Source organism: Ambystoma mexicanum, chromosome 4p (genome assembly GCF_040938575.1).
Source record: "Ambystoma mexicanum isolate Mex_15411 chromosome 4p, UKY_AmexF1_1, whole genome shotgun sequence".
Lineage (NCBI taxonomy): Eukaryota > Metazoa > Chordata > Amphibia > Caudata > Ambystomatidae > Ambystoma > Ambystoma mexicanum.
In genome coordinates, this window is record NC_090927.1 from 553,746,648 (window position 1) to 553,760,452 (window position 13,805).

The 13,805-nt window shown below is 39.6% G+C and overlaps 1 protein-coding gene across 2 annotated transcripts in view; it reads right to left on the bottom strand.

Annotated features, from left to right (window-relative positions):
• Positions 1-1,995: 1,995 nt before the first annotated feature.
• The window catches only part of CSMD1 (CUB and Sushi multiple domains 1), a 5,442,057-nt gene continuing 5,430,247 nt past the window's right edge, over positions 1,996-13,805 (bottom strand). For both annotated transcript variants that reach the window (XM_069606098.1, XM_069606099.1), the window contains exons 69-70: positions 6,707-6,839; positions 1,996-5,759 (exon numbers count right to left, since the gene is read on the bottom strand). In XM_069606098.1, the coding sequence (XP_069462199.1) occupies positions 5,600-5,759; positions 6,707-6,839 (293 nt within the window). In that variant the 3' untranslated portion in view covers positions 1,996-5,599. The remainder of the gene's footprint in view (positions 5,760-6,706; positions 6,840-13,805) is intronic.

Genomic DNA, 13,805 nt, shown 5'->3' on the forward strand with positions numbered 1-13,805 from the left:
GACAGGTCCTGCAATGTGTGTTCATCCTGTGTAAAGATTTGACCAACAGGTGTTTTTGTTTTGCATTATAAGATGAAGTCTCTATGCAGGTTAATTCTTTGACATAGTCCAGTGCAAGACTCACTAAACAAACCTTCCCTGTGGACTGTTCTTGCAATGGGTGTGGTTTATCACATTGGAAGATTCGCAATTGTGTGTCGCTTGAATCTGTAATGTTTGGTTCTGTGAAGTTGTTATAGCTAATTTGGTGCATATGTGCTGGCAAGTTCGGCATCTCCTAATATTGCATGGGGATGTTCCTTGTCTTACTTGTTTTTGATCTGCTAGATCTGTCCTTCTGGTGAGGGAGCTTGCTAGATATTTCAGTTGTTTCTATGCATTTAAAAGTGTCTTCTTGAAAATGCCCCTCAACTCCTCACGGACATCAGTTCACTTGTTTACATTAAACTGTGCTTTTCTCTAATACGGCAACTAACTCTTTTTGCGTAAGTTACAGTTTTGAAATGTTGCTGCTCAAGTGAGGAAATATGTAAATGTAAAGCATAGCGCTTGCCTCAGTGTCTTCGAAAGAATCTATACCTCCTTTGACTAATCGGTTGCAAAATCTTTAGTCAATCCTTAACAGTTGTTATGCATATATTATAACATCCTCTGCATGATTCTGATCTTTGATTGACATTCTTCCCCTTTTGTCCAGATTGTTCCCCTTTTTGACATACTCTTCCAGTGTAACCATCCCTCATGTCATCGCAATTCCAATCCTTACGTTAGTATTATGAACCACATGTCAGAATGTAGCCCTCTATTGGTATTAGGTCAAAAGACCTTTTTCTAAAACACGTGAAAAAAAAAGATTGATTTAAAAAGTCTGTTTTGTGACTGCACAGAGTAGTCTTTCTAATCGAACTGTCATGCCCCTGCTGCACATGAATGTGCAGAGGGAGCCACAGGCAGGAAGCGGGAGCGAGTGTGGTTGGGAGAAGAAGGCGCGTCCCGGGAGGTAGGTATGTTTGTTGTGTGTGTATGTGTGGGTGTTTGTACATGTGTGCCTGTGTGTGTGTGTATTTGTGTATGTATGTGTGGAGAGTGAGTGTGTTTGGCTGGGAAGGGGGTAGTGGGTGAAGGAATGGTGGGTTTGGGGGGGGTTACATCACCCTATTCTCAAGACAATCGGAAGGAGAGGGTGGGGAAGAGATCACCTTGCAGGGGGTAGGGGGATCTAGTATGTGCTATCCTGTCATTTTCAAGGCGTCACCAAGACGGCCGTAAAAAAAAAAATAATAATAGGTATTTATTGTGTTCGGGCTTTAAAATGCAGAAATATGACATAGAACCCCTTTATTAAGATCACTGATATGCCTTTGGAGTAAAAGTACTCCTTTCGCAAGAGTTATTCCCCAATATTAAAATTGTTTTCTAAGATGTTGAATCTCTTCTCTTATCACAAAAGATTTCCTTAGATACGGTATGTCACCCTTATTTTGCAATATTCATCAATTTCACACACAGACGTAATGGCTGTATTAATCTGTTAAGTAATGGCATGAATCAAAAGAATATGTCTGCAGTCTTTCACAGCACATTACAACTCCTGCTTTGTCACCTTCTAATAAATTGTAACATGTTATTCTTGCAGCAATAAAAAGGGATTGCTTTTCATTACAGTATAAATAAACTTGAGGCATGTTTGAGTCTTGGAATGACTGTATGCTAAATTAATGGCATTCATGTTTCTCAAAGAGCATAAATATTTGTAATTTTCTTCTAGCAATAAACGATTTTCTCCATCACGGCATTAAGTTGTCACCAGTATATTTGAATTAAACTGCATATGCCTGCTTTTTGCATTGTTGTTTGATAAAGAGTGAGCCAATTGTACCCATTTGTATGTACAGCGATGAAGATTCCCCTTCAATAAAATTGCCAGAGACGTAACCATATATATTTTGCCAGTGACAGTTACAATAAGAAATGTGCACACAGAAGACAGAAATCTAAAATTAAATATTTATTTTGAACTTTGATTTCAAGATTGGTGGCATTGCACAGGCTATATTACAATATTTTATAATATATATATTTTCTTTTTTTTCGCCAAAAGGATAGTGTTGTATTTGACAGTCCACTGTAATATTATTACATGTGTATTAAGAAAAAAACTGAAAATCAGCTATAGATGGTACATTTTACATTATTGGGAAAATTACATGTTTTTATGGTAAAAACATTTATTTTAACAATTTACCTACATTAATCATAAAAGTACAGCATTTTTCATAATTTTACAAATTCTTCATAAAAAATATATCTCTGTACAAAAATTTATTTTGCACCTACTTATGTCAGCAGCATGTAGTGAGATGTACAGATGGAATAGTGAACTTGGAGATAGTAATGATATGAAAATGCCAGCGTCCTATTGTTTCCATTTTTATCATTTTTTTCTGTTTTTACTTACAAAATATTTTACACAAGAAAAAAAATTATTGCAGCCAGCCTGGAGAAAGGCAAGGTGTGTTTAACAAGCGTCCGTTGAAACTTTGAAGCACGTAGCCTTTTGTTGTCTGTTTTAGGTATTTAAGCTTTGCCTCATCTTCATGGGCTAATTTCATTGTGAAGTTTTCATCAGTTGCAACTGAAAGTGAACACCCTGGCTGTTACTACATACTTAAATGATCTTTGGTCTCATGGGAGACCCATTGGAAAAAAAAAGCAAACCATAGACCGAATCTTATATAGGTCTTCAACTGTAGGCTCAAACTCCAATCACTACTGCTCCGAGAGAGGCACTGAATTGATTACATCAATGAAAATAAATTCCAATTTTTCACAATACTTCATTAATCACATTAACAAAGCATTTGTTTTTTGGTTCAAACATTTTAAATATCCTGACATAATGTTAGCCTGCAACACTCCTTCATTTCACTCTTCCCCACTACATCATATAACTGCGAAAGATTGTGTATCAGAAAATTCACAGGGAAATAGCAAACATCTGTGCATGCACTTTTACCAATATTGTGAGCATTTTCACTCTACCTTGTCCACCATTTACATATATTACGATACAATTGGGGACTTCTGCTGAACAAAATGTTCAACAACTCAAGATCTTCAAAAATAGTTTCTAAACTTTGACGTTATAGGAGTATATTTTCAGCTTCATGTCCCTTCCAATTCTTTACTGCCACACTGATGCACATTCCAAGGACGGAAGTATATCTGATTGGCTTTACCATAACAATTTGCTAGTCAGTTTAATCCATTTCCATTTCTGTACGAACGTCAAACACACGCTCCCCCCTTGTTAAGTAAATATATCCGGCCTTCAAAATATATATTTTTCTTTTTTGAATATATTTCTTAAAAAATGATCTAATTCCATTAAAACATTTGGAAATATCACAGACATGTATTGGTGAAAACTTTAAAATATCTGCTAGACTCTCTTAATGAAAGATCGGCATCCAAATTGAATAATATTTTTTTTTCAGATTCTCAAATAATGAATTACATAAAACACAGCATGTTTTACATGGAATTAGGACACACCACTGGCTCACGTTGCATATAATTTTGTGCAACGCATGCCTTAGTTCAGATTTTGAACATGACTTTTTAATTGTGAAACCATACAAGAAAGGACACCTCACAGTAGTGATGGATTTCAATTGAACCTTAGCTTTCCAAATGACACAACCAGTTCAATGTGCAGGGCTGCCTTCCGGGGTACAAAATAATTCGGTTTATCTGCATAAACCCCGATTTTAGACCGGATTAAGAGAAGCTGGAAGAGGAGTGGCATCAAAGCACTGATTATTTGCCATTGGGTGCTAAATCTTATTTGTTTTCCATTTCAAATGCAGAATAATAAATGCTATGGAATAATATACTTTTAGAGTAGGGTATATGTGTAGTACAAACTGTAATCCGGTTTTATTTAGATAGAGCACAGCTGATACACCATTCACACACCATGTAGTTGAACCCTTGTGTGCCCACCTTTCTTTTTTCTTAATATGGCCGAATGTGTAAATTATCTACAAAAAATAATAATAATTTAGCATTTATATTATTATTACACACAGCGTGTGGTGGTCATTTATCGACCTCGGAAGGATGAAAGGCTGAGTTTGGCCCTGCCGGGATTCGAACCTTTGTCAGGGAGCACTCTACTCGCTGTGCTATTGGACTGGCACAATGGCGTTGTTGCACACATGTTTTTAAATAAACTGACAATGCTGCAATTATCCCATGTTGACCCGGATAGTATCCCTTAGCGTGTCCCTTCTCCCATAGAATGAAAGTGCTGGAAAGTTGACGCATCTAATGGCCAGCCTTGTGAAACCAGCCGCACCGTCATGTGTTTGACTCCATATTCCAGACTCCTAGTACAGCGTTTGCAAATGTATGTCATTCGGTGCAATGCAAGATCGCAAACCATGACACCACGTCCTAGGGAATGATGGGGTTTAAAGGAAGACTGTTGGAGGGTCAGACTCTCGGGCTTAGTGGGCCCCCTATAATACATTATTATTCACATAGACATGTGCTGAGCAGCAACAGAGAAGCTGCCAACCCCCTGTTGTTTGGAAGTACGATGCGGAAAGTCATGACAGATACCCTCGACTTCAATGGACATGCTCCTTGAAATAAAGATGGGAGAGAAAAGTAGGCGCTGGGAGGCTGCCACGTGGTTCTGTCTGCTATTGATGCACGTTTGGATATGAGCGAACCTGCAGGCAAGGGAAAGCAATACATACACTTGTAAATAGTTTCGTCAGTATCGCCACTCTGTGCCAATATTGAACGGCCATGTCGTATAAAAGAAAAGAAGTGATTATGGAAAGCTTCAACACAGAATGTCAATGCTTTATATACACAATGTATATAGAGTGTACGGACCCTGTATGCGTTTTGTTTTACCGGTATCTTAGTCATTTATATCACGCTAGTGCAAACAAGTTGTGCAGTAATATTTTGCAATACGATGTTCGTGGGAAACTTGCAAATCACCCCATATCATGAACATTGAATGCGGGATATTCCGTTGGTCTCCAAAATGGTCCCACGTTCTCAGTGGTGTTACAGTCAAGCGTGTTGATGCATGTGCAACTGCAAGAAAGGTGGTCTTTTCCTTCATAAAAAACGAAAGCTTTTACGTCTACAGAACGTTCCTGGGGGTAGACTGTGGTGCTATCGTTTTTCGGAGCACCCCGAGGACTTGTCCAAGTGCGTGGAAGATTGCACTGAAAGGCATTCAGCCACATACAAGCATGAATGTCTGAGGCATTAAATATGACAGACTGGCGTGACGTGGCAGTATCCTTGGGTGCGCCGTGACTTGAAGCACATGCAGCCAGGCATATGTATCCCGTGGTACACGAAACACTTTTCTTGATTTGCTCTCCTGACGTCTGTGGACACATCAAGCCCAGACATGTTGCCATATGCTCTGTTTTCAGGTACATGGCGTCAAAGACCACAGCAGCAAAGCCAAAAAAAGAAGAGACGTTGGTATATGGCACCGAAGGAGTTACTGCAGGCCCGTCAGAGGTACAGTATGGCTATGAATCAGTCATGTTATCACAGAGCGCTATACCACTGTACAGACTGTGTTCAACGTTGTGTCAAATCGTACTGCTTTTGCCTCTGTGGGTTTTAAGTTTGTATCGTACATGGGATTTTCAAAAGAAGCTTGTCCATTGCTATTTTCATGCCCAGCATAGCCATTGTACTGTACTTTAGGCCTTGTTCTGTGAATAAATAAATAAACAAACAAATAAATAAATAAATACAATAATTGGCAATGACTGTACACTAATATGAGTGCACATATTATCATTTTCATTTTGGAAGAATATTATGCATTAGATGACACATATCACCATCAGATAGTATGAGTAAGACTTTTTTTCCAGAAAGGAATCCCCCATCCTATGGCGTATGTGCATGTTTCTTAAACCTATTCGCTTCTCACATCAATGCTCTTTCAAAATGTTAAATTATGGAAAATATTGAAGAATTCATGAATTTCAATGGAGCTCATTAACCAATCGGGTTATATAACTAATTATCTACCAGAATTGCCACAGCATGCATCCGACACTACTCGTTCTCTATCATATCATTCTGCCAACATTCCAATGCATATATTAGCCCAGCACCCACTTTTCTGTTTCTCCTCTTCCGTTTGCACTTTGTGCATGCTGGATTCTGTCAGCCTGAACTTTTTGAATCTCTCAAGAAAGTATATTGTTTTTACAGAATTTGAATAATGTATTTCTATAGTGCTTTACCTAAAACATTTACGTACAATTAGCAGCAAACTGGAGTTGGTATCCATTGCTATTTCTTGCTTCAAAAGAAATGGGAAAACCCATCAATCTTGTCACAGCTGCCCCCAACAATTTATTTTTAAAGTCAGAATATGATGTTTATAGGTGCTCTGTCTGAAGCAGCATGTTTTATTTATGTTTTAACACAGTCATCTACTACATAACCAGCATTTCATTTTCATCTCATGAATTGAACCCAGATTGTGTATTGTTTCTCTTTACACAATCCATGAAAACTCACTCCAATATTAACTTCCTTGATATTTGTTAGAGAGTGATTTCAGAATGTATTGAAGGACGACTACCTATCACAAAAGATAGCAAATAATACAATAAACACATATGTACAAGGAACATGCAAGTACCTGTGTTTGTAGAGGTAAAAACCAAACCCTGACAATATCAGGGCAAAGAATGGCACCAGGATGGCAGCAGCCACTGAGCTGCTGTTTGTCCCATAGTTTGTATTTGAAGGGTCAGTGTCTGTACTTGATGAACCTAAAAAATAAAATATGACATATCATCACTTATGTACCTTAATGAATCTTGCAAAGAATCAGAATGAAAACAATTGCACTTGTCCCCTGTTTGTATATACCCCCTTTTTTTGCAAGAATGCTAGGCATGGGTATCATTATAATTGTTATTTTATAACATTCTTAATACCGGAGACCAGTTTCTAAGCGTGCTACCAGGATTCAAACCTGTGTTGTTATGCGTTGTCTTGCTTCCAAGACAAATGTGTTGTCCCTGAGCTATCCTTCCAGTGCCTATCTGCATGCAAATCACTGCAGTGTATATTAAAAATCTACCTTAGCATATCACTACAAGCATCTAATTTCTGAATGATGTTGCAAATTGTAGAGAGATCTATACTGAAGAAAAGTATGCAAGGGTAGAAAAGCACCAGTTTAAAAACAAATATGTGACCTGAAGGATACGCGTAGCTTCTGAAAAATGACACGTGCAAGGAAATGTGTGATGTTAGCAGCCCATTGACAACAAGAGTATATGTCCAACAACATATGCTCTGACATACAAGGAACCTTTTCAGTTACATGGACAAATTCATCAATCATTTTGGTAATTGGAGAATTGTTCAATCTGAGATGAAAAGGACAGCATTACATAAGAGAGTAAAAAACAAGTTTCAGCCTTGCATTGTGAATATTTTCCTTTACAGGACTGTGATCGGCTTTACAGAAACATACTGACATATCAAATGTTCTGTTCTGTTTTAGGTGACCATTGTAACAGGAAAAATAAAATGACTTTGAAAGGCTACATTTCTGAAATAAGCCAGGAACATGGTCTGGACAGACACATGGCATTACTCCCCATCCACACCAACAAAGCAACACAAAGGGGGATGGCCTGTTTTTCCATGAGAACAATAAGAACATTGGTTTGAAGTTCACCAAAACACATTATGACTTTGCCTCAAGATTCAGGCCCCGTCAGCAAAACACATGCTCCCCATTTACAACTTCTATCTGTCACTGCTCCTGGGCTTGGAACTCAAAAAATACAATTAATGTGCTCAGGGAAGTGGTTTGTAGGGGTCTCCTCTTGAATAAGCTGATGTTTTAATCAGCCAGGATGTTCTAAGAGGAAAACACTTCATACTTCTGTAGCCTTGATGTCTGACATAGGGGCATGCAGATGCTGAATTCACTCAACAGGTGTGAATGGGCCAATAAGGGCTCTTGCTAGTAGCCTTACATCAAAGAACTTGCACATTGACCACCACCACTTTCAGGATGCATAATTGTCTTAGCTCTCACATGCAAAAGAACTAACATTATATGATGCCAGACATTCTGTTACCTGGCAGAAGAACTGGGATGCCATTTAATATTTTGTAAATAAGAAAACTAATTTTACACTTGGAATCATAATATAGCTTCTAACATTTAAGGGAAATCACTTTGAGACTTATTTTTTTAAAACATGTTCATGGTTAAAAGCTCTATCAGCTCAATGTTAACTTTTATTTAGGCTGCATTAAGTTAGTTATGGAAATTAGACAAATGTGGATATTTTCGTACAATAAGAGCATGTACCAGTGATTCAAATATTCGAGTGTTCATGAAGCCTGTTACTCTGAGATAAAAAATAATTTTTGCTTAAAAGTATCAGTGTGTAAAAAGCAAACATGCGCAACAAATGCATCACACATCATGCTGAGATCAGACTAGAATTATTTTGATTTACCTGTGTGATAGCAATCTGATGAACGGTATAGTAACATGATCACATGTGAGGAATATGTGGTTTGAAAAGTTAAAATTGTTTAATGTACAAATCTCCAAGATTATAACAGATCAAATGGGATGGAATATGGGAGTAGAATTTACAGCCATTAGACTCTCCTTTTCATTAATACACCCAATGAGTATGGTGGGGATGGTTTAGTGTGGTGATGTACTTTTTGGACGACTGTCAATGCACATACAGTGCCCAATTAGATTAGAGAAATGATACACACATATACAAGAACGTGTTTTCTTATTGATAAAAGATCAAACCCATATATTCTGGAGACTCACTGACTGGGATGAACTGACCGACTGACTGAAAGGAGAGAAAGTAGAACTGGCAATGATAGAAAAGGGAATGGATTAGATTTCTTTACTTTTGGACCCATTTTGCATTACTAGCTGTACACTGCAAGAGAGGAAAACATGGAGATATAGTCCCAGACTGTCTTCAGGTTAATAGACAGCAGGGCCAAAACTTAAAGAGGCAAACCAGGTAGTGTGGGTAAGGACCCATCTTGCTGACTGATGCCCACCCTTTCCTAGTGCAGGGCAATTGAACCATTCATTAAGAGTGTGTGAGCATTATGTGAGACAACCAAAAGTAATTAATATCTAAGTGTAATATTAAGGGGAAACAATTCCGAGGAGAGCGATACTCAAAATGGAAATAGATTAGATTCCAGCCCTTTTTTTTATTGAAAGTACTGAGGGAGGTGTATGTCAATTGGCAAGACATACTGATAAATTATTACATTTTAGAAGTGTATGTGCTTCTGGAATTACCAATTTGATAGAATAGGGCCTATGGTGTGTGAATACTGTGAGATGCATTCCTCCTTCTCTGTGTAGTGATCACATAGGGAAGATGTTTTTTGTGAGTCAGAAGTATATCTCACTCTGTTTACACCCAGAAAAGTAAGATCATGGGAGTCATTTCCTGTTTCCATGATTTCCTTTTTCTCATTTTATGAGTGATCCACACGTGAGAATGTTAAGAAGTTTGTCTTATAAATTAATTTTCTAAAACACTGTTTGAAATGTTGACATGTCCATTGAGTGAGGAGGTGGGGTGGATATTTATTTGCAAAAAATAATAAATCGAGAGATTTAGAAAGTCAGAGACATTCTAATATAATTTACTTTCCATTTAAAATGACAGTTTTATCCCAAGCCCTCATACAATGATCAAAGCATGGTGGATGCACAATCAGGATGAATCAAATGTACATATGGCGATGAGTGTGATAGAGACATCTCTATTCCTGTAAATGTAACATGATAAATTGAGGTGGCTAATGTTTTTATCACCATTGGAGTTTCCCAGATGCATAATATGTTTACATTGATTTACCTATTTCTGTTTGTATTAATAAATAGACCATCTGTGCAACCCTGTGTGTTTCTTGTCCTGAAAGGGGAGGGAGGCTGTATGATATGATATGATAGGTTATTTCTAACAGGCTTAACACCCATAGGTTTCTAAGCGCGGACCCGAGGATCGAACCTGTGTTGCTCCATATCGTTTTGCTTCTGGGAAGCACGTTGCCCCTGAGCTATCCCCCCGAGGCCTGGGGAATGAATCTTGTTAAACCAGCAATACCGTGCTCATATAAAAAAACCTTATTCAATGAATACAATAGTATGTGCCTTATTAGGGGTGGGTTGAAACTTACCCCAAAAGAGTTGTCACCCAGTTAAAACATTCTACAAAATAAGTAGTATTGTCCAATGGGTGGGGCCAAGCCTGATTTGCATATGGTCTTTCCCTTCTGTAATGGCTTGGCAGGCGAAGAACTGTGGTCTGGAGGGTTGCCCAGAGCATTGCCAGTGGTTAAGATTAAGTCTAAACCTTCCAGTCAACACCTCTTTGTTTTTGCTATGTCACCCCGAGTGGGACGGGTATGCCCAGACGTGGGTCCCATGCCTGCTGGGCCTAGAGACCCAAGCTACTCCTCACTGATGAGCCCCAACAAGGGCGAAACATGTTTGGGGATGCTTGTGGTCTCGTGCAGAAGGGATGTGGCCTAGCAGTTCGGGCTGGACTGCCCCTTTTGGGGTGGGGCCAAGCCTGATTTGCATATGGTCTTTCCCTTCTGTAATGGCTTGGCAGGCGAAGAACGGTGGTCTGGAGGGTTGCCCAGAGCATTGCCAGTGGTTAAGATTAAGTCTAAACCTTCCAGTCATCACCTCTTTGTTTTTGTATTGTCCAATATGCCATTTCCCATGATTAGTGAAAACCCTGCCTACCACTCTATGCCGATGCAATTCCATTACTGTGTAGCACAATAAATCAAAACATCAATAACTTAAAGATGTTTTAACTCGTGCAATAAACGCTTGCCATAATGGTCCTGCTACTTCTCCAAGATGGCATATATATTAGAGCATTATTTGTTTTACTTAAGTTAATCTCTAAATACACAACTTAGAAATATAGTTTTAGCTCGTAAGGTTCACAACAAAAAAACGTCCATTGCCTAATCTGAGCACAAATAATATCAAATCAGTATATGAAATATCCACCTAATATTTTGACTCCATAATGCTTGATTTACTCTAGGAATAGGTTAATTTACTATTGAACAGCAGTCCTAGAAAAAGGCATCATATTATTGTGGTTCTTTGTGCACATATTCATGGCACATTTCTTCTGTGGAAGCTTCTTTTAGGGAGAATTCTCTGTTTAGGATGAATTTCCTAACCTAGTGAGTCCCCCAGCACCTTTGCTGGATTTCTGGAGTGAGACTCTTTTTTTTCCCAGTCTTGGACATGATTTATGGTGTTCCTTTGAATGTTAATGTGTTTCATGGGCTATGGGGTCTTTTACTCCATAGGGTCTCATATGTTTTTGTATGTGTGTTACACAGCACCCTCCGTGCAGTAACACCGGGGTTTCATAGTGACCCCCCAACATAGACTCCATACCCTGGGACTGACTACTGTCTCCCAGGGCATGTAAAGTCACCATTGGCTTTACTAGTCCCAAATTACTAACAGAACCAGTGCAAACCATCATATTGTGGACGTACTGGTAGGGGCAATTCGATTGCCCCTGGGTCTGTTATTCGAGGGGGCACTGTCCCGCCCCCCCTCGTTGAGTTTTGGCTGGTGGCAGTGGCTACTACTTTTTATATTCAACCGCAAATATATCTCTATGGGATTTTTTTATATTGTTCGAGGCTAATACCTTTTAACATAGCCTCTAACATACCGCTGGTTTATTTATTTAATATTAATTCACCGGTTGGTATTTCCTGCCAGAACTCAGTTTTAAAATGGCATTTGTGTTCGCCTCTGTAACTCCAAACCAAAGGTTGAGCCCTTTGTTCCACGTTTTGGCTGGCTTCTCCACAGAAGGCTCCAAAAGTGGTGCCACTCTGTCTGGGTACAACAGGTGGTGTGGGAGGGGGTTTAGGCACCCTCGACTGAGTTACCTTGGTAACTCAAGTCACACTCTTGTGTGATTGGCCCAAGTGGTGAGCTGGTCGGCTCACCACTTAGCATGTTTGATTGACAGCTAGACTGAGTGAATGGGGGTGTGCTGCATAAAAGCAGGGCTTTTGGGACTGGAACTTCAGAAGTCACCACAGGACCTGAAAATCCGACGAGGGAGAAGCTGAGCCGACCTGCTACGACGACACCACCGGTGGAGCCCTGCTGAACCGACTCACCACTTCCCAACGACAGAGGAGATCTCCCTGCAGGAGAGTCTTCTTCCCCTGACTGGTGGGCACAACCAGTTTACCTTCCTTTCTCGCATCCCAGGACGTCTTGTGGTCGAATTGCCAGTGCCAAGCACCCAGGCAACCGGATAGCCACTTACCACTGGACCACGAATAAAAGGACCACTCCTTTTAATTGAGAACTCTCGGCTGGTTTCTTCCCTGGCAGTGCAACGGACTCCTGCTTTCCTCCCTGACAAGAACCTCTCTTCCTCCGGACGAAGCACTGACTTGCACCCGCTGCCAGGAACAACTGCCCCCGCTGGAGCGTTCTCACCATTTTAAGGTACTGTGTCCGCCAGGCCTCCCTTTCTATACATTGCTACAAGGTAACAATAATCCCTTAACCTTCTGGACTGGGCTGGCTGCCTTGACCATCTAACTGGTCCCTTTCTTTTTGGTCCAACTCTTTCTGAACTTATTGCGAGACTTTTGGGCACTTCGAACCGTGTGACCTTGGACACATTTCGACCGGAGCCTCTTAAAGTGGGTCCGGCCTTGTTAACTTTGACTTTATGGTTTTAACCTGCCTTCTTCTCCTACTGTGTTCTTCCGAAAGTGTTGGGATCTATTTCTATCTTTGCTCTGCCTTTCTCTCCCTTTTAAACCGATTGATTAGAGTGCCATCTTTGTTAAGCGCTCACCGCTGTCTGAAAATAAGTGTTGCTTTACTTAAGACTTGTCTAACTAATCGTTGAAGGGAGTGTATATCTTTTAGTGACCGTGTTTTTGAACTGCTTGATATTAGTGCCAGTGTGTTTTACTAGATGAGTTTTTTAAATAAATAATTATATCTATTTTACACCAAGCTCTGGTCAGTGTTTGCTTGTTCTACTGTGTTCTTTTGACCTATTGTGAATACTCTGTATCCTGCCTAACTCTTCTTGAGAGAAGTCTGACTGTTCAGCCACAGCTACCAGGTAAATGTGGGTGGTACAGACTGCTACCAATTGGGTTTACTGCCAACCACCTGTAGTCTTAAATCCTTTGCAGTGGTCCCAGAGGGAACTGCACAGGTTGCTGCCTAACAGCTTCTGTGTTGTAAATATGGTATTGGTAGATGTTTGTGTTGAGATGAAGCAGCAAGCAATTTGTGAGTCTTCATTTTAAATGGACACCACAAACTCTTTGTATGGGGAAGATATGAGGCAGCTGGTTTGCTATTTTTCCATGTATGTGAAGGGGTTGAAAATAGGCAAGGAGCGTAAGCTTCAGCAACCACTGAACTATGAGCGATTACACAGAAATAGCCAAATCTGTTGTGCCCACTTTCTTTCAGCTTCAAATTCCAAAAGCAGGGTAACTTGAGAAGGAGCATACACCAGATAGGTATTTCTTTACTTTTGACATAACACATTTTTTTTTCATTTTCTACAGAAGAGGCAGACTATATCTATATATATAAAGGTCAAAAGCTGTTTTTGGGCTTGTGGCAAAGCATTTGCCCTTACACAATTACACACCGTTTCACCAATCTGCAT